The 18352-nt window shown below is 51.5% G+C and overlaps 2 protein-coding genes across 2 annotated transcripts in view; both read right to left on the minus strand.

Annotated features, from left to right (window-relative positions):
- Positions 1 to 241: 241 nt before the first annotated feature.
- Positions 242 to 4696, minus strand: UCN3 (urocortin 3). Its single transcript, XM_030015405.1, has 2 exons — positions 4599 to 4696; positions 242 to 977 (listed from the first exon to the last, which is right to left on the minus strand). Exon 2 carries the CDS (start codon positions 966 to 968, stop codon positions 492 to 494), a length of 477 nt encoding a protein of 158 aa, XP_029871265.1. The 5' UTR covers positions 969 to 977; positions 4599 to 4696; the 3' UTR covers positions 242 to 491.
- A 4024-nt stretch (positions 4697 to 8720) lies between these two features.
- The window catches only part of LOC115342224 (collagen alpha-1(VII) chain-like), a 141690-nt gene continuing 132058 nt past the window's right edge, over positions 8721 to 18352 (minus strand). The window contains exon 90 of the mRNA XM_041123929.1: positions 8721 to 8903. Coding sequence (XP_040979863.1) covers positions 8788 to 8903 — 116 coding nt within the window. The 3' untranslated portion in view covers positions 8721 to 8787. The remainder of the gene's footprint in view (positions 8904 to 18352) is intronic.

Below are 18352 nucleotides of genomic sequence, written 5' to 3' on the forward strand. Positions count from 1 at the left end.
TGACCTGTCTTGCTTTTCCCTTCCCAATGCAGTGATGATTGTGCATAGGGACAGCTTGTGTATGGGGACTTGGGAGGGAGTGGGGGTCTGGACTGTGGTGGGAACAGGGCTGTGAGGTTGAGCTGGAGGGATGTTTTGGAAAGGCTATGGGCCCAGACAGACCCAACCGAGCACCCGGTGGAGGCGAAGGGAGAACAAAGCATGGGAAACTCAAGAGATCGTAGCTTTAATCAGGGACCTTCCCAAGGTGACACGTCCCCTTGCCCTGCTGTGGACACGAGCCTCTTCCCCACGTGTGGAAATGTCAAGGAGGAGGAACGAAGGAGAGAAGGAGGAAGAAGAGATATGAAAGTTAGGTAGCTCTATGGGTCAAAAATATACAACACTGATATCATACATGGCCATTAGTCCCCTCTGGCCGGCAGGCTGGGGCTGGGCGGTGGCCCCACTCAGCCAGCCCTGCTCCGAGTCCCCCCTGCCCCATGGGGGGGTCACTTTCGCCGCCCTATTTGGGCCATGAGGTGTGCATTGGCAGCGGCCTTTGCCCGCAAGTTCTTGGCTTTGGCGATGTTGAAGAGGATGTTCATGATGTTAGTGGGGACATCGAGGGAGAGGGTGACCTTGGTGCGACGGTCGCTCTTGGCTCGGTTTTGGTACGTCTTCCCCTTCACCTGCGCCTGGGAGACATATTTGTAATGGCCTTCCCCCGGGAACGTCCTTTTCCCCATCTCTTCATCCACCGCATCCTCCTCCTCCTCTTCCTCCTCCTCAGATGCCTCCACTGGCAATGGGGAGTCGAAGCTGCGCTTGTCCAAGACGGCATTTTCTTCTGGGTGGCTCTTCTGGGCTTCAGCGAGGGCCGCGTTGAGGCAGCTGAAGATGGAGGCGGCGTTGTAGAGGCGGAGAGCCCGGCCGGTCTCGGTGGCACAGAGGAGGGCGAGGAGGAGCAGCAGCCTGGTGTGGGGCATTGCGGTGGCCTGCCCAGTGGAAACAGCGAGGGGAGGGCAGAGATGGGCATGAGCTTCCCGCGGGGCCCAGGGCAGAGCACCGCTGTCCCACCATCCTCCCACATCCCATGGACCTGGGTTGACCTCCCAGGTTCCCCCCAGGTCCCGTCTAATGGTTAGGGCAGGTGGGAATGAGTTGCCTTGGGGCCTCCTCCTCCAAGCTGCAACACCTCAGCCCCTGGTTTTGGGGTGCTGGGTGGAAGGCAGGATGTCCAAGTTGCTTTGCAAGGCTGCAGCCTCCATGGAGGGGAGGATTTGGTCATCCCTTTGCTGAAACACAAGTGTCTGGTGCAGGAGAGCTGGTTTCTACTGTGGGTACCTCCTTGCCTGGGCCAATCTCACTGCAGTCCCCATGCAGCCCTCTCCACCTTGCTAACACCTCCATGGAGTAACCGTGGGTACCACCAGCTGCTGTAAAGGTAGGTTTTCCTTTCAGCTCCTCTCCGGTCAGCCTAAAACCACCATGTTTCTGTGCTCTCTGAAGCCAGAAATTGTCCATCTACCTGCTCACACAACTCTGAAGAGGGCATGGAGAGTGGGGGACAGTCAGCCCCAGTGCTGGGAGGGTGATCTGCCACCTGTCCAGTGTGATGGTCCTATGTCCCCTCTCCAGCCCTGGATTGCTCTGGGATTGCCTGTTACCCCATGGCTCCATCCCCAGGACCCCCCTCCACCCTGGATGCAGGACAGGCTGCCCCATCTGATGGCACATTTGGGGCACAGTCCCCCTGTGGACAGCCCTGCCTGGGGACCTGGGGGGCACCTCCAAAATCACAGCTCAGCATCATCACTCCCTGCTTGAAATACAGTCATTTTGGGGTCTTGCAGGGGCTGAAAACCTCAGGATAACCCTCCTGCTCTGCAAAACCTCCCCGTCTCTGAGTCCTGTCTCTCCGGGAAGCAACCCATCTCCCTGTATACCCACCCGACTGCTCAAAAAGGCCACCAGAGATCTCTTGGTGGGGGTCTTTGCCCCTGTCAAGGTCAGACAAGTGTCCCTGGGGCCAGCCCTGAGGGCACAAGGGCCCTCCAAGTGCCTGGAGGCATGATGGCATTCCCAATCCTTGGGCCCCATCTTGTGGCAACCACATCGCACGGCAAGCTCTGGCCTGGGCACAGTCGCCAGGGGTGCGGGACCCTGCCTGGGGCTGAGGTTTCACTGCTGGTTTGGGGCTGTGAGCTGCTAAGTTATTATTTCCCATGGGAATGGGAGTGTGGAGGGGCCAAGGAAGCTGGGGGAAGCCCTTGGGAAGCTCTTGCGGAGCAGGATGGCTCCTGCAAGTCTCCATGGTCTTCTGTGTCTTGGGGCTAGTGCTGGGGATGGAGACTGTGCCTCGCTGCAGGAGGGGCTGTGGGGTGGGGGAGATGTCCTCACACTGATCCAAAATCAGATCAAATCACTTCTCCCCAGGAGCTGTCACCCTGGACCTGCTCTTCTGCCACTGAGCCACAGTCCCTGAAACTGCTGTCACCTTAACTCTGCCCTTTGCTGTCCCGTGGCGGGGAAGACCAAGGCAGGTTTATCCCCTTAACTCTGCCCTTCGCTGTCCCGTGGTGAGGAAGACCAAGGCAGGTTTATCCCCTTAACTCTGCCCTTCGCTGTCCCGTGGTGAGGAAGACCAAGGCAGGTTTATCCCCTTAACTCTGCCCTTCGCTGTCCCGTGGTGAGGAAGACCAAGGCAGGTTTATCCACTTAACTCTGCCCTTTGCTGTCCCTTGGAGGGGGGAGCTTGGGGCAGGTCGTACAGGCAGGATTTGAGGGAACCACTCGATTGCCACTTCTTTGCTTCGCTCGCCCCTGCGTAAAACCCCACAGAGCTTCCCCAGGCAGCAACCGTCCCCTTAACTCTGCCCTGTGTCCAGATGATGTGCAGCAGCCACGGCGTGACCCAGGCAGCACCGGCAAAGCCGGCGCTGTAGGATGGGGGAGGAAAACCCTTCCCAGGCACATAACTCCCATGTGAAGGCTATTCAGGGCCAAAACTCTCCTTCCTTCAGCCCTGAATCAGACATTTAAATCCTGGGACTTAGATTTTGCTTGCAAAAGCTTAATGGAATGAAGATCTTTCTCCCACCCCCAAAAATCTCCCCCTTTGCAGCTGCATTTCAGTCCCAGACGAAGCAGCTCTCCCCCCACCCCAGCAAACTCCTTGCAGCCCCTGCTAGCAGGATGGGGAGCTTGGGGCTGTGAATTTAGAAATTGCTAAATTTCTCGCCCCTGCCTGTGGCCCCTGCTTTCCTGGGGACACTGTTTGTCCCCGAGCTGCTGGATGGAGAATGGGAACATCACCGACAGCCCTTGCAGAGCCAGTACGGCTGCTGGGAGAGAACTGAGCTGGTTTGAGCTGCCGCTGCCCTCTCCAGAGCTGCGGAGCAGCATCTCCACCTCGCCTCTCCCCGACAGCTATTTCACCACCGTCTGGAACAGGTGGCTTGGTCCCGCAGCCAGCTCAGGCTTTTTCTGCTTAGCAAAACTCTTTAGGGACTTCAGCCGAGCGAGAGGAAAGGCAGAGCAAAGGTGACTGAAAAGCATCCGCACCCAGCACCTGGTTTCCTGGTCCTCGGCTGTGGGGTGGATATCCTGACAAAAAGAGCAAAAATGAAGGCAAAGCAGCAGAAAAAATGCAGTGTCCATCTGTGCTGGCCAGAAAGCAAAAGCTGATTTTTTTTTTTTTTTTTTTCCCATGGTTGTTTTGTGCCCAGGCATGCCAGAAAGGTTTTCTTGGACCAGAAAGCAAGCTGGAATTGGGTTTTTCTCCCCTCCCCGCCCTCCCCCAAAAAACAGGAAAAGAAGAAAACCACCTGCAGCAGATCTGAGGAAGTCGGACTTAAATCTGCCGCTGCCGGAGGGTGACCTGCGGGTGCCATTCCCCGTGGGTGGAAATTGCCTGGATGCCCGTGAGCAATTTACAGGCATTATACCGAGATGGTGCCGACAGCCACGGCAGGACCATTTGTGTCGGCTGAAGATCTGCCTCTCAGCTTTAAAAGAGAAAAGTCAATCGCTCCGGCAAGGCAGCTCTGCAAACTGGGACAAAGCTATTTGCTGCTTATCATGGGCTCCTTGGCATGGGATTAAGTTCATTTTTTTCCCCATCAAAAAGTAAGTCTGGAATAAAATAATACTGTGGATGAGACCTGTAGACTTTGAAAACTCTTTCTGTCTGATGCCACCTCTACTTTCCTAATGAATCTCTCCTGATGATGCTGATTCCCAGGGCTCCAAAATTCAAGCGAAGCCTGTGGGGATGGGGCTGTGCCCTCCTCTCCTCCCCATCCCTTTAAGCACAGCGGTGATTTGTATCCCCACATTTCAATTTCCCAAGATTTCCAAACTCTACCCATGCTGCCCAGCCTGATCTGCCTCCAAAAATTGTTATAATAATAAAAAAGATATTTGGTTAGGAGTTAGGAGGGAGGGTGGGGGGAGACTCTTAACACAGTATCTTGAACTGCTTTTCCCTACCCTGCCTTTTCTTTTTTTCTTGCAGAGAAATGTGGGACCTGATCTCTCAAAGAAAGCACTGAAATATTTAATGTTTGTGCAAATGAAGCCTGCTGCTGGTTAATAAATGAAATCCAGGTACTCACCTGGTAGTCCTCGTTGGTCGGGATGGGAAGGGGTTGCTGCAGTCTCACTCCAAGTACAGAGGCATCAGGCGCGTTCCCCTGAACTTCTGCACCCTCGCTTTTCTTTTATTGTTATTAAGAGGGCTGTGATATTTTTTCTCTCTACGGAAACGCTTTTCCCCTCCCTCGTGTATATATAAAAATGAGCGATCACGGGGTTTGAGTCGTAACTCCAGACGTAGAGCCTTCATTTGGGCATGATTTCATTAAAATGAAATCAGAGGGAGCTGGCAACGTCATGGGGCTGTGGTGCCTCTCCCCATTCAGAAGGAAAAAAGGAGGGGGGGGGGAGGAAAAGACATCTGAACCCGACAGCCTGGTGAGAGTCACCCGAAAATGGGGCTGTTGCCAACACCGGGACTTTGCAGGATCACGCAGACACACTTTTCCCCCGCTCCTCCAGGTAGCCAGGCACTTGGTGCAAGGATATTTTAAATGCAAAGATTTTTATGCCCCCTAAGGATGCCTGTTGGGGTTTTCAGTGTTGATTAACAGTGTTATCCCAATTAATGTGTTTCTATTCGAAGAGTGGGGCTGGTGCAGCACCTTGGCAGGGTTTTGCCCCGGGCCAGTGCTCATAACCCCCATCCACAGCAAGGACAGACTTGCCCCACTCACACTGCTCTGCCCTCTGCCTGGTTTCCCGTCTCTGGGGGTTTTTGTCCTCCCATGCAGGCAGCGAAACCTGTGGAAGATTGAAATTTTGTAAAACTTCCTCCAGGACGTGGTAGCACAGTCCCAGGTGCAGCACGGAGGTAGGGATAATGTGTGCCTCGAAAAAAAACCCTCAAGCTCCCCAAACCCATGGAGATCGGTCCAGCAGAACTTACTCAGATTGCACCGAGACAGCAGCAAGGCAGGAAACCCTCCCAGTCTGGGGTCCCAGTAAGACTCTGATCCTGGTGTGGTCAGAAAGAGATCTCCTGCAATACGTCATGGCACTGGTTTGCAAGCAAAAGTGCTTTGTTCTCTAAAGAGGATGGGGATGGAGATTGCCCTGCTGGGAACAGGGGTTGCTCCATGTGATCTGGGGCTGAGACACCCAAAGAAGTCAGGTCTCTCGTGGAGGGTCCTTCCAACAGCGACTGCAGATTTGCGGCTGGGCTGAGGGCTCCTGGTGGCCCCAGGACCCTACTCAGCCCTGCTTGGTTGTCAGAGCTCCTCTCTGAAACCTGCTTTGAAATGCCGTTGTCACCTTCTTCTAGCAAAGGGCTGGTGGTGTGCAGTTATGCCTGGAAAGGGACAAATCCTACCAAAAGTGGAGAAAATCCTCTGAGCAACCCCACAAAAGTTAACAGCAGCCAATAGTGACCCTGGATGGGCTCCAAGTTAGGATGGGGAGATGTTCTCTCTTGGACCACACACCAGCGATGGTCACAGCAGCTCCTTTGGAGAAAAGGAGCCACGACTGTGGATATTCTTGGATAAGCATCTTTGAGCTTCTCACCCAGCTCCTGAAGATGCTGGCCATTGTCTGAGAGGCAGCGACTGGTAACACCGAGGTCCCCTTTGGCTTCAGTCCTGAGTGTTTTCCCCTTAATCACCTCCAGCTGTTGGCTGAGACACATCAGGATCCACCGCTCCAGCAATTCACTCCTCTTTCATTTTCATTTGAAGCTTTCATCTCCTGGACTGAGGTTTTCTTTTCCCCTCCTTCACTGAGACCTGGAAGGTGGTTTGGTTATCCAAATCTTTGGAGCCTGTGGTCATATTTTTGGGCAAGCAAACCTGCTTGCAGACTTCAGTGCAAAGAGCTCGGTGGGAAACTCCATTAGATGGACTTCTTCCCATCAAGAATGAGGGAAATCACCATCTGGCCCGCAGTCCTCGCTCCTCTCCCTCTGGCAAATGCTCGTGGGCTCATTTATTGCAGTGGGACGAGCTTTCTCTAAGGGCCGCACGGTCCCTGGAGCTGATGAAACCCTTGAGCTCATGCTCTGCAGTGAAGAAGCAGTGATAGATGAGAGCTATTTCCTACCCATCCCTCACGGCGGAGGTCCATTAAAAAAGATTTCCCCTTGTGCTCGTTGCAGATGTGCGAGTGCTGATTCTCAGCAACCTTCGTCTTCCCCTTTCTTGGCTTGTGTCCTGCCTTTCCTCAACCTCCACAGGGTAAGAAGGGCTTGAGTCAGCATCGTTACGCGGCAGCTTAATTAGTGTGGTGGACCAGGGGACATCGCAGGGCAAGGCCTGAAGCTTAGCAGGAGTTATTTAACTAGCTTTTTAACATATACGCAATTCTTTGGGTGGTGCTAAGTTCCACCCAGGTTTGACTCAACCCAGGTTTGACTACCCAGGGAAGAAGGCTTTGTGTCTGGGGTGGACAGTGAGGGCTTCACCAGCATTTATCTCCTATCGTGCCTCCTTGGAGAGATGTGTTTTGCATTCTTTTGCTCCCTGAGGGCTGCAGATACTTGCTATGATCCTTGCAGAACGCTCAGGAGACCCTTGGGCTCTGTTTAGCTCAGACCACTGATAGCTCTGCATGCTTCAGAGCTGGTTAGGGATTCACCTCCCCTGATTTTGTTGGTCTGGGGATAGAAGAAGGGGGTTGAGCACCTAAATACGTGTGGGGTGGGAGCTCTGTGTGCTAACCTGCCTAATGGGTATTGCATGAAAGATGTGTGGGCACTCAGAAAGTGGGTCCTCCTCTGCCTACCAGAGGGGGATGTCTCCATCCCATGCCATGCCATCAAATCCCATTGGGGTAGAGGAGCAATTTAAAAGGGCCAGGAGAACTGCCGACAATATCTCCGGTGGCATTTTGGACTCAATTGGCACCTGCTCAGCCAAGAGATCAGCCAAGGAATATAAAAGATGTGGAAAGGTTATTGTTTCTGGCATTTGGGCATCCCCTGGCCCCAAAGGCAGGGCAAAACTGGTACCCCAGAAATCAAGGCCTGGTGCACCCCTCTGACGCAAGGACCTGGGGTCCCTGATCACCTCCAGGAGTTTCAGGTCGTCAGGCCACAAGTAAAGCCCTGCTATTGCCAGAATCACTGGGTACCTGTGATTCAGGTACTTGGGAAAGGGAATATACGTTAGGGAAAGACGTGATGTCAATATAGATTAATGAAGCCTTCCTAAAGCCCACTTTCTCCCAGAGGTGATGGGGTCTTTAACTTATTTCAGTGCATATCCAAGTGAATTAAACTGTATGAAGACTATAGGTTGGGACAGGGTAAGGTCTATTTAGCTGCATCCACACAAGTGATGGCTGCTCCGCTTTTACAACCATCCCATCCCTTGTGGTGGTCTTCTCTTACTGAAGCTTTCCTGGGGTTGAGAGGAGAGGGTGTGTGATGGAGGGATTCAGCCCTTCCTGGTTGGTGGCTGCAATGATGTGACTTGGGGACATTGGGAAAGGGCTGACCCACATACTAGGAGGTCCTGTAGGACTTTGAGGGGGTGTTTGTCGGTGTCAACTCCCACTAGGGCTCTTTGGTGTCTGCAGCTACTGCTGCAGCCTTGCATGGGAGGGTGACAAACACAACTACCCACCTTCGGCATGGGTCTGTCTTCACATAATTGGGGTTGAACCTCACCCCACTTGACTGAATTGGGTGGCAGTGGAGCTTAAGGATCTTGGGACCAGGGCACAAGGGCAGCCTGAAAGACAGGGAGGCACTCAGTGCTTAACAAACTCCTTTCCTGGGCAGCCGTGCTTGAGACAGATTATCCCAGTGGCTGCAAAGGTGAAAAGCAATCAAAATAACCCTAAAGACACACTACATTTGAAGGAATGGTGTATACACATGGGTCCCCCTCAAAAGTCAATCCTGCTGCCAGAATGATGTATATAAATTTGAGTCTATTTGTTTTTTTCCTGCAGATGACAAAAACTACCTGAGAGAGAAGCTGGAGCATGGAGGTGAATGTGTTTCTCATCATTCAGCAGGTCACCACTGGATCCAGGTGGTGAAACCCATCTCCATCTCCTGAGCATATACTAGGGTGTATTTCTGTTTTATTTAACCATAAAATGCTTTGCTGTTGGGAAGGGTCGGTGCAGGACAATGTTCTTGTAGGAGGCAAATCCGCACGCCAGACATGGAGTCTTCACTGTGATTTTATTAGGGGAAAATGGGAAAGGGAAGGCAGCGCCTAAGAAAGAAAGATGAAAGAAGTCGAACTGCCTGATTCATCCCTATCAGTCTGCTTTAAAACCAAACCAGACTGTTTTAGCTGGCTGGCTACTGAGGCTTGCAGGTCCCTGCTCCAGTCTTTGCTTTCGCAGAGGATCAGAGAGGAGATTTTGCTGCAAAACTGAAAATGTCACAGCATGAAAATTACCCCGGCTGACCCTGACGGAGGCAGCCATACTACAAACATCCCGGGGCACCCATGGGAGCTGGATGGTGGCAGAGGGGACTCAAACTCCCAAAGGTTTCTCCCAAAATTACCAAACTTATGAAAAATGCAGGCTTTGTCATGAGCATCCTCGCACATCTCCCTCATGCATCTGTCTTTTCAGGAGCAGGACACCTTCTCACCTCTCCACAGCCTCTCTCGCTCTTGCCGAGCTCAATTTCCTTCTGTGAATCATCATTTAAAGCCCAAATGTGGGCAGCTGAAGAGGATCTTATTAAAGTTTCATCACTACAACAATTCCACTACTGGGAAAAATAAGACACAGCGACTTGTGGTCATATCACACCAGAAGCCTTGAAAGCAAAAAGCATGCCCCAAATACCAGCACAGAAGTTTTGCCTGGCCCAGGGAAGCAAAGGCAATGTGATGCGAGATCGTGTTTACTGCTTCCAGTACCAGACTTGCATAAAGGAGTTGGTCACGGGTGCGCTGTAGGTCCATAGAGGGGCATAAGAGAGTTTTCTGGTTTGCTTTGCCCCTTCTTTAATAATCTCTAAACTCAGTTTGCATTTTCAAGGCTGCAGAGGGAAGAGGACCTCGCTGTGATACGAGACTGCCCATCTCCCATCTCTCCGTAACCCTACAGCGAACGGCCCTTCCTCTCCCGTGAGGCTGATTTTTGGTGGGTTTCTCGTCCCCATAACCCCATTCTGGGGGTGATTTTCACTCCTTCCAACAGCTCAGCAGCAGCAAGACCCTGCATATGTCTCCAAGGTGGCTGTATAGCAGGCACTGGGGGGGTTGGAAAGCCCTGTCACTTCGAGCTGGGACCTCAGCAGAGGGAGAAGAGGAGCTGGGGACGTGGAATTTGTTAGTTTTGCAGGGGTTGAATTATTTTGCCTTTCTTGCCTTTTTTTTCATCTTTTTGGGCCCCGAGCCTCTTGCTGCTGCCGCAGGGTCACAGGGGATTTACAGCCCTGGTTGTACGCAAAGCACTTGGCTGCCTGTAACGAGCAGTTACCCACCCCACCTTCAGTGTTTCATGTTCCTGGCAATTAATTATCTCTGCTTGGAGCTTTTGATGCAAATGTAATATCAGAAAACCTCTTTGGGATAAAATGTGCTGGGGCTAATTTGCAGATTGCTACGTACTCTTCTCCAAGAATCGCTTGGGCCAAACCCAAAGACCAACTTCACCACTGACAGCCTTCAGGCATGAAATAAAGCTCAGTTCTTGATGTTTTCCCTCCAAAGGAAGAAAAGAAAAAAGCAATGGAGACGAAAAAAATAACCTTACATCCTCCAAATTGTCTTCCCCAAGTGTTTTCTACAATGTTTTTCTCTGCTATCTCTCTGTTGCACCTCCTACCCCTTCTCCAAAGAGGTATTTGCACCTAACTGTACACATGGTATGTGCCTGCAGCTATGTGGGCATCACATCTCTGGTTGGAAGGAAACATCTAAAATCAAGAAAAAATGGAAAGGGAGGCAGCAGGAGCCTGGATCCACACGCAGGAGCGGCACTGGCCTCGGGGCGTTTATCCTGACAGCAGGTCAACACATAAAACCTATTTATACCCTATGGAGTGAAGTATAAAAAGAGCTGCTTCTCCTTTTTCCTGCCTTGATAAGCAGGGATTGTTCCCACTGGTAAGGCTACAGCAGCTGGATGAGGCGGGTGGGAGAGACTTTGCTCAAGAAATGCAACGGTTTCTTCTCTACAGATGGGTTATATCGCTCCTCCGGCATTTCTTTGCCACTGGGATCATGGCCGTGGGTTGGCCCCTTGGCTTCATGATCCATGAGGACGTGCTTAGGGTGGTTTCAGGGGCAGGGTGAGACACATCTGGGGGATGCAGGGCTCACTGGTGGGGCTCAGGGTGCTGGGCTAAGGGATGGCCAAGGAGCCGTCCAGAGAAAGCCTGAGGGATCCAATGGGATTTACCAGGGAAGTTTGGGGTGCAAAATGGGGCAGGATGGACAGCCTGAGGCAGCTCCCACAGGAGCACTGGCTCCCAGATGTGGAGAGTTTCTCCTTGCTTTTCCTCCTAACCCACACAGCAATGATGTCAGGGGCAAATTCATCCCCATTTTTGCTCCTGCTTGTCCCGGCTCAGATGAGCAGAGCTGCCTTTCTGGCACAGAAGGTTTTTCAGGCTTTTTCAACATTTTCCCTCCTCCTCAAGGGTGCTGTGGCTGTTGGGTTGCAATTCCACCCTTGCAGTGGGCAGGGGATAGTGCTCACCAGCAGCCTCCCAGCGATGCTGGCAAGAGGCTCTATACCAATACAGTGATGTAGTGATTACTATTGCTCCAAAAAGCGATTGATATCACCCAAAAGGACTGCAGACAGCACACAAACCTCCGCCACATCCCATAGAGCCCGAGCACAGAGGATGAGGTGGAGGCTTTTGCAAGATGGACTTGCTGATGCTCAGGTCCAGCCCTGCATTAACTCATGGCTATTTGCCTCCGCAGCATCTCCAGAGCCTAAATTACTCCTGCTCTAAAAATACGCGCAATTAATTAACCTAGCTGAGTGCAATTCAGGCTGGTGACATGGCGATGAACTTTTTTGTTGCTTTCAACTCCGGCAGGAGCAAAGACAGAGGCTTTTGTCAGCTCCCTCCCAAACAGCCTGTCCGCTCCAATCTCCTGGGCGCAGCCAGAGGATGCTGGATGATGCTCGGGGCCCAGCTGTCAGCACTGGCGGCCATTTCAGGGACTGTATCATTATCAAATTACTAAATTACGCTGGCCCAGCCTCTTCATCTCTCGCGATCCATTTTCTTTTGTCAGGGTTGCTAAGGAACTGCCCGCGGACATCAGATGCCGCGATGAGGCGAGTTTTTCCTCTCCGCAACTCCTCGCAAGACTTTGCTGGCTGGATGCACAAGAAACCCCCTCCTGCAAAGGGGCCGAGCGTGCTCAAGCTATAGGTGCACGTATATTCATAGATGCAGACCCACGGGCTCCGCTCTGGAACCGCGTGATCTGTACGAAACAAGTGATGGGGTCACTCGTGCTCCAAAATTGCCCTCCACTTCGCAAACTCCACAAGGATTTGTGAAGCTGGTTTTATGTGCATTAAAGCCTCAGCTCTTTGCATGCTCAGGGCTGACTGCTTGTAGCGATGTTCTTTGCTTTCTAAGGCCTTTCTCCAATGTGTGTTCAGGAATCTTCTGGCTTCGCCCTGTTTGGAGCAGCCCCAGCTCCCTGCGCCTGGAAAGCAGCCGGCTCGCCAGCAAATCATTCAGCCCTAAAAGTCTCCCCCACCCTGCAATCAAATAATTTCAAGAAACTCAATTAGAGTGACATGACATTTCCAAGGAAACACCGAGGATGCATTCCGGTAATATTTTGGCCCTGCCAAAGCGGTTCAGATGGCAAATCAATAGTAAACATTTAAGGCTAGATGTATTAAAAAAAAATCAAGTTATCAATTTCCCATTATGCCTCAGCTCCCAGAGCACTGATGGGAAATTCAAGCTGCATTTAATACACCTAGTAGAGGACTGAACAGCTTGATCTTATATACTTGCCCACAATATTGGTTTTCACTTCTCAAGTCTTCCAGCTGCTTTGCAAATATGAATTAAGTCACCTGGCTCCCTGGTAAGCTGCTGCTTTGGCCTGTGCCATAAGCACGGTTTATGGTGAAGGGTCTTGAGCCAAATCACCCCCGCTGAGAGACTCTGCCCCTCTCCTTTGGCTACACCTTGACCATGAAACCAAGCAGCCAAATTTTTCCCCCAGACTTAGCTTTGGGACACATGCACTCCTCACCAACCTTGGAGCCAAAAGCTGTCAAGAAATTCTGCACATAGGGTGGTGAAGTCCTATTTTAAGTGATGTCACTGGTCTTAAAAGGAAAAATGAAGGTGTTGTCCCATTTGTTTGGTGTCTGGGAATAACGAGGTAGAAAGGGAGATTCCTCATGTTCTCAGGCAGGTCTCAGGTCCCCCAGGTCCATTTGCTCACCTACAGCTGCCTCCAGACCCTCACTGTGCTGCTGGTTCACAGCCATAAAAGTGCTCTTTGTGCAATTACTATTGCTTCTTGTCTCCTCGGATGACTTGATGTCAACTTAACATGCCTGCCAAGGGATTAACCAGCCCGCAGCGATGCAACCTCCTCTTCTCTAATGCCCTGGTGCAGTGGATAGCTGGAGTGGGTCAATGAAATGTGGGGCTGGGCTCCCTGGAGGAGCAACCACAAGATGGAGGAAGGCTTTCTCTTCTTGGTTTTGGTAAATAAGTGCCACTTGGAGTTATTAATGAGCTGGCCGGTGGCAACGGTCCCCAGGAGGGTATGCTGTTGCATCCCGAATTGGAGAAAGGCTCCTGGGAGCATCTCCATTGTGCTGGTGGAAACTCAACATTGCAGCACACAGGGAGGGCAGAGGCAGGGTTTGGGGGCAGATGCCCAAGAGGAGATGTCCTGGGAGGGTTTGGGGAGGCAAGGGGAGCGTGCACTCTGCAGGGCACTGCGATGCCAGCCCAGCTGTGGGATAAGGACAGGCCACCCGGTGACCCCGAGCCATGTCCTGGGGACATCAGGTGATTTGCACGCTAAATCCACACAAGCGGCAGGTCTGCAGGGAGGAGATACGCCCCACGCACCACTGTGCCACCGGAGATGGTGTAGCCACGCACAGGCTGGCTTGGTAGGACGAGGCAGTAATGAGCAGTCTGGTGTTTCCTCTGACGGCCAGCCTGAAGCCTTTCTTCTTAAATCCCTCTCCTTGGGAAAACCTCCCTACCTTGCTGGGCCAAACCCCAGAGCCCTGGTCAGGGCTGGCCAAATGCTAGACCTTGGGTGACATCCCAAGAGGAGCCAAGGACAGGGAGGCTGCTTTGTGGGGACATCCAGAACTGGGTCAGAATAGAGCTGGTGCAAAGTTACTACAGCTCCATAAATATATATATATATATATATATTATTTTTTTTTTTTTTTTTTTTTTGCCATTGCTAGTAAACCACCATAGGTTTTGAACTGACCTGACACCCTGGGTCAGGGTGTCACTTGAGTATGACAACCCCATATTTCTGCTGGAAGCCACTTGTGCCTTCACTGCAGGGACGCTGGCAGGGTGAGAACCACACCAGAGAAAAGGGAGGTGCTAGGAGGGTTTTCTTTCTTATAATAATAAATATTATTAATGAGCTTTTTCTGTATTAATTAAACAGTGAGAACTATGACACTGTTAAAGTGTTAACTGGGCTATTGGTCATTTCTTAGCACTGTGTTTACAGTGTGTCCCCTTTTGCCCATATGGATATTTTTGCTCCGGTCCAGCTGTGGGCTGGTTTGCATCAGGAAGGATCATTTGGGGCACAGGGGTTTGCAAGCAGAGATGTCCCAAATCAAGTTGATGTGAGTGAACCTTTCTGGAAGAGCATCCCCAGCCCTTTATATAGCTAAGTTCCTTCCCCTTCCCTCTTTTAAGGCTCTGAAATGCTGTTTGCTCTGCATAACTGCGGGAATTCAACGACTTGTGCCCCTTGGCAAGGTCCCACCTAAATAAAAATTTTCATACCAGGGTGACAAATGAACGTGTGGGTCGTGCGCTCCATTAAGTCTCTCTTTTCTTGTGCGCAGTGATTATTTTTATCAATGCAATTTAGGAATGAAGGTTTTTTTTCCTGATGCCTGCAAATGCTTTGCAACCCTGGAGGGTCTCAACTGTCCTGGGCTGATGCAGGAGCTGAAGTTCAAACCACTCCGCGTCTCCTGGGCTGCTGAGGGCCAGAGGCTGCAACACCTGCAGAGCCGGGCACCCTGCGAGCTCCGCAGCCTGGCCGGGGCTCTCCAGACATCAGCATCCTGCAGCCTTCCTCGGAAAGTGCCCCCCATCGCTGTGATGCCAGGGAAGTGTGAAAACGTCGGGTGTTTCTCCAAAACCCACCTGTTTCTTGATGCTGTGGCTTGGCCTGGAAATAGATGAATGCTTTCCTTTGGGTGACGCTGCGCCTGCTGTTTTGCTCAGCTGGGAACATTTTGGGTTTTTTTTCCAAGGGAATATTTTGCTTGCCATGATACAGTACCTGAATGTTTTTCTTGTCAAAGCACATTTTGATACAGAACATCATTTCAAGAGGAGAGGCTGGAAGTGTCAGTCTGAAAATGGCACTTGCCTCATTGCCAACATTTACCAATTTTTTTTTTTTTTTTTGAGTAAAAATGATTTTAGCTGTGGGGGGAATAATAATCTCCCAAAGCTCTGCTGGTTCCTCCTTGTGCCTGGGACATAAGGGGAATCCTTTTTGTACTTATTCTACTGGTAGCAATGAGGCAACCCTGAAACCAGGGAAATCTGAGCTCAACCTTACCAAATTATGCAGAAAACTTTAAATAAAACCCACTGATTACCTAAACAGCTCCCTTACAATCCCACTCTACCATGAATCCTCATTTAGCCATTATGTTCCCACCAAGGGCATTTGGAGGAGGAAAGGCGATTCCCAGTGCAACCCTTGAAGGTGCAATGCAATGTACATTCTTTAATGAAAATATTTTTTTCTATATGGGGCAGAAGAGTGACTGTTTATAGAAGTCTTAGGCATGTCTATTGGGGAACTGTTACGGTGAGAGGAATCGCGGCTTGCACCCGTGGATGCTTACATTACCAGGGCACAGCAGGGCTCCCCAGGCAAAGGACTGGGAGACCAAAATGCCAGCACTAAAATGTTGGGGAGAGCCCTGCCAAGCCAGTAGCGTGGGCAGCAATGCCATGGTGAACCCACCCACACCACATCTGAGAGGTGTCATTTCTAGACACCGTGTTTCCTACCTGGTTGCAACACAACAGCAATGCTTTTGCTGTTTCTTTGGCAAATTGAAAATATTTCAAAAGCCGGGAGAGACTTCCGCGCCATCAGAGCTGCTGTGACCCTTCCCAGGGGCTGGCATGCTGTCCCATGACGTGTGCTTGCAGGAGATGCTATGGGATAGGACCTCTCTCCGCTGGGTCCATGTGGCCACCAAATCCCAGAGGCTTAGCCTCCCACTTGTAGGATTTCCACACCTCTCCAAGCACCAGCTCCAAAAGCCTTGAGGACCTGAGGGTGGCATTTTGCAAGGAGAAGTCTGGTTTTGAACCCTGTTTTCTTCTTACTGTACAATTTGGGATGGCTCGTCTTCACCTGTCCAGGGAATGGTCAAGTGAAGGAGAAGGTTGGACTTGCTAAGGGCCATGGGGAGTTTAGGGTCAAGCTGAAAGGCCATGGGATGGGGCTCAGCCTGCTCACCTGGTCCGACATGGGGAAATAGAAATTCCCACCTTTCTCTCTGCCTTTCTCAAGGGGTTACTGCTTCCAGGTGAATTATGAACTAGAATTAAACATGGCAGCATTAACACACTTTTATTTTACAAAAATAAACTCAGGGGTATGTGTCAGCTGGTTTTGCACAGTAGTCCCACAGGGCAAGCGGTGCAGTCGTGAGCCTCTGGACATCTCTGCTTTCCTGAGCAACCAGATGTTTCCCTCTCCTCATACCACTTTATTTACTGCTCATAATTACAGTTTTTCCAACATCTTTTTTCAAACATCCCTTGCCTCTTCAAGTTAAATGGTTTGTCTTGCTTGTCCAGTGTCTGAGGTGTCCTGGAGACACTTCTCGCAGCTCCGTTCCTCTGCTTTAAAGGCAATTACAGCTGATCACCTCCTTCTGACTGGTTTTTGAAAGTGAGGAAAGAGAAAACAAAAGGGACATTGGAGCTTGGCTGCAGCTTGGGTTTCGTCTTGGACCTCCCATGCTCACGGTGGCTCAGGAAGTCCCTGACACCATGGGATTGTCTATGCCAGGTCATAGAATCATTCAGGTTGGAAAAGACCTTTGAGATCATCAAGTCCAACTGTAAACCTAATACAGCCAAGTCCCACTAAACCATGTCCTTAAGTGCCACATCTACGTGTCTTTTAGACACCTCTAGGGATGGTGACTCAACCACTTCCCAACCACCAGTGGGCAGTGCGTGACTGCCCACTTCCCTGGGCAGCCTGTTCCAGTGCTCAACAACCCTTTCAGTGAAGAAATTTTTCCTAATATCCAACCTAAACCTCCCCTGGTGCAACTTGAGGCCGTTTCCTCTCGTCTTAGCGCTTGTTAGGTGGGAGCAGAGACCGACCCCCGCCTGGCTACAACCTCCTTTCAGGCAGTTGCAGAGAGCGATGAGGTCTCCCCTCAGCCTCCTTTTCTCCAGGCTAAACAACCCCAGTTCCCTCAGCCGCTCCCCACAAGACTTGTGCTCCAGACCCTCCACCGGCTTCGCTGCCCTTCTCTGGACACGCTCCAGCCCCTCAAGGTCTTTCTTGTCGCGAGGGGCCCAAAACCGAACACGGGACTCGAGGTGCGGCCTCACCAGTGCCCAGCACAGGGGGACGATCCCTGCCCTGCTCCTGCCGGCCACGCTATTTCTGACACGGGCCAGGATGCCGTTGGCCGCCTTGGCCGCCTGGGCACGCCGCCGGCTCACGTTCGGCCGGCCGTCGACCAGCACCCCCAGGTCCTTTTCCGCCGGGCAGCTTTCCAGCCGCTCTTCCCCGAGCCTGTAGCGCTGCACGGGGTTGCTGTGACCCAAGCGCAGGACCCGGCACTCGGCCGTGTTGAACCTCGTACAGCTGGCCTCGCGCCATCGATCCGGCCTGCCCAGATCCCTCTGTAGAGCCTGCCTGCCCTCCAGCCTACCCTCAATGCTCCCGCCCAACTTGGCGTCATCTGCAAACTTACTGAGGGTGCACTCAATCCCCTTGTCCAGATCATTGATAAAAATATTAAACAGAACTGGCCCAAATACTGAGCCCTGGGGAACACCAGGGCAGCAAATCCCCCCTTCCTGGCCAGTCAATACATGCTCCTTCTCCCCAAAGACCACTTCAGCTCTACAGGATGTCCTTGCCTGTCCTAAACTGGGCTTAGAGCAATGAATATTTGCACTGCCTTCTTCCTCGCAGAATAGGAAGCCCAGGCTGTGCAAAGTCCATTGCATATCAGTAAGATTCAAGCGGATTACAAAAGACTGTGCGATGGTCTTGATTTTATGCATGACAGGTGCCAGCCTAAAACGCAACCAACAAAATACAGACCACCTGAAAACTCTGAAATGAAGCTAAATTCATAGACCCCTGCCTTTAATTTCTTTCTCTTTTCAAAAATGCCTTTGAAGACAGAGCGGATGAATCTCACCAGGGTTTTTTTTTAATGTATTGTTGAGAACTAATGCATTTCTCCTGATGCCCGGAGGGGTTGTCTCCATGCAGAAGAAAGGCTGGGAGAAGAGTATCTTTCTAGGAAGGCTCGTTTCAGCCACAGCTTGTGCACTGCTTGGCAGCAGTAGGGTTTGCATTACTGTCAGGGCCAGCAGGAGACCATTTCCCCTGTGGTGAGCTACCACGTGCCT

The sequence above is a fragment of the Aquila chrysaetos genome, chromosome 5 (genome assembly GCF_900496995.4).
Source record: "Aquila chrysaetos chrysaetos chromosome 5, bAquChr1.4, whole genome shotgun sequence".
In the NCBI taxonomy this organism is placed as follows: domain Eukaryota; kingdom Metazoa; phylum Chordata; class Aves; order Accipitriformes; family Accipitridae; genus Aquila; species Aquila chrysaetos.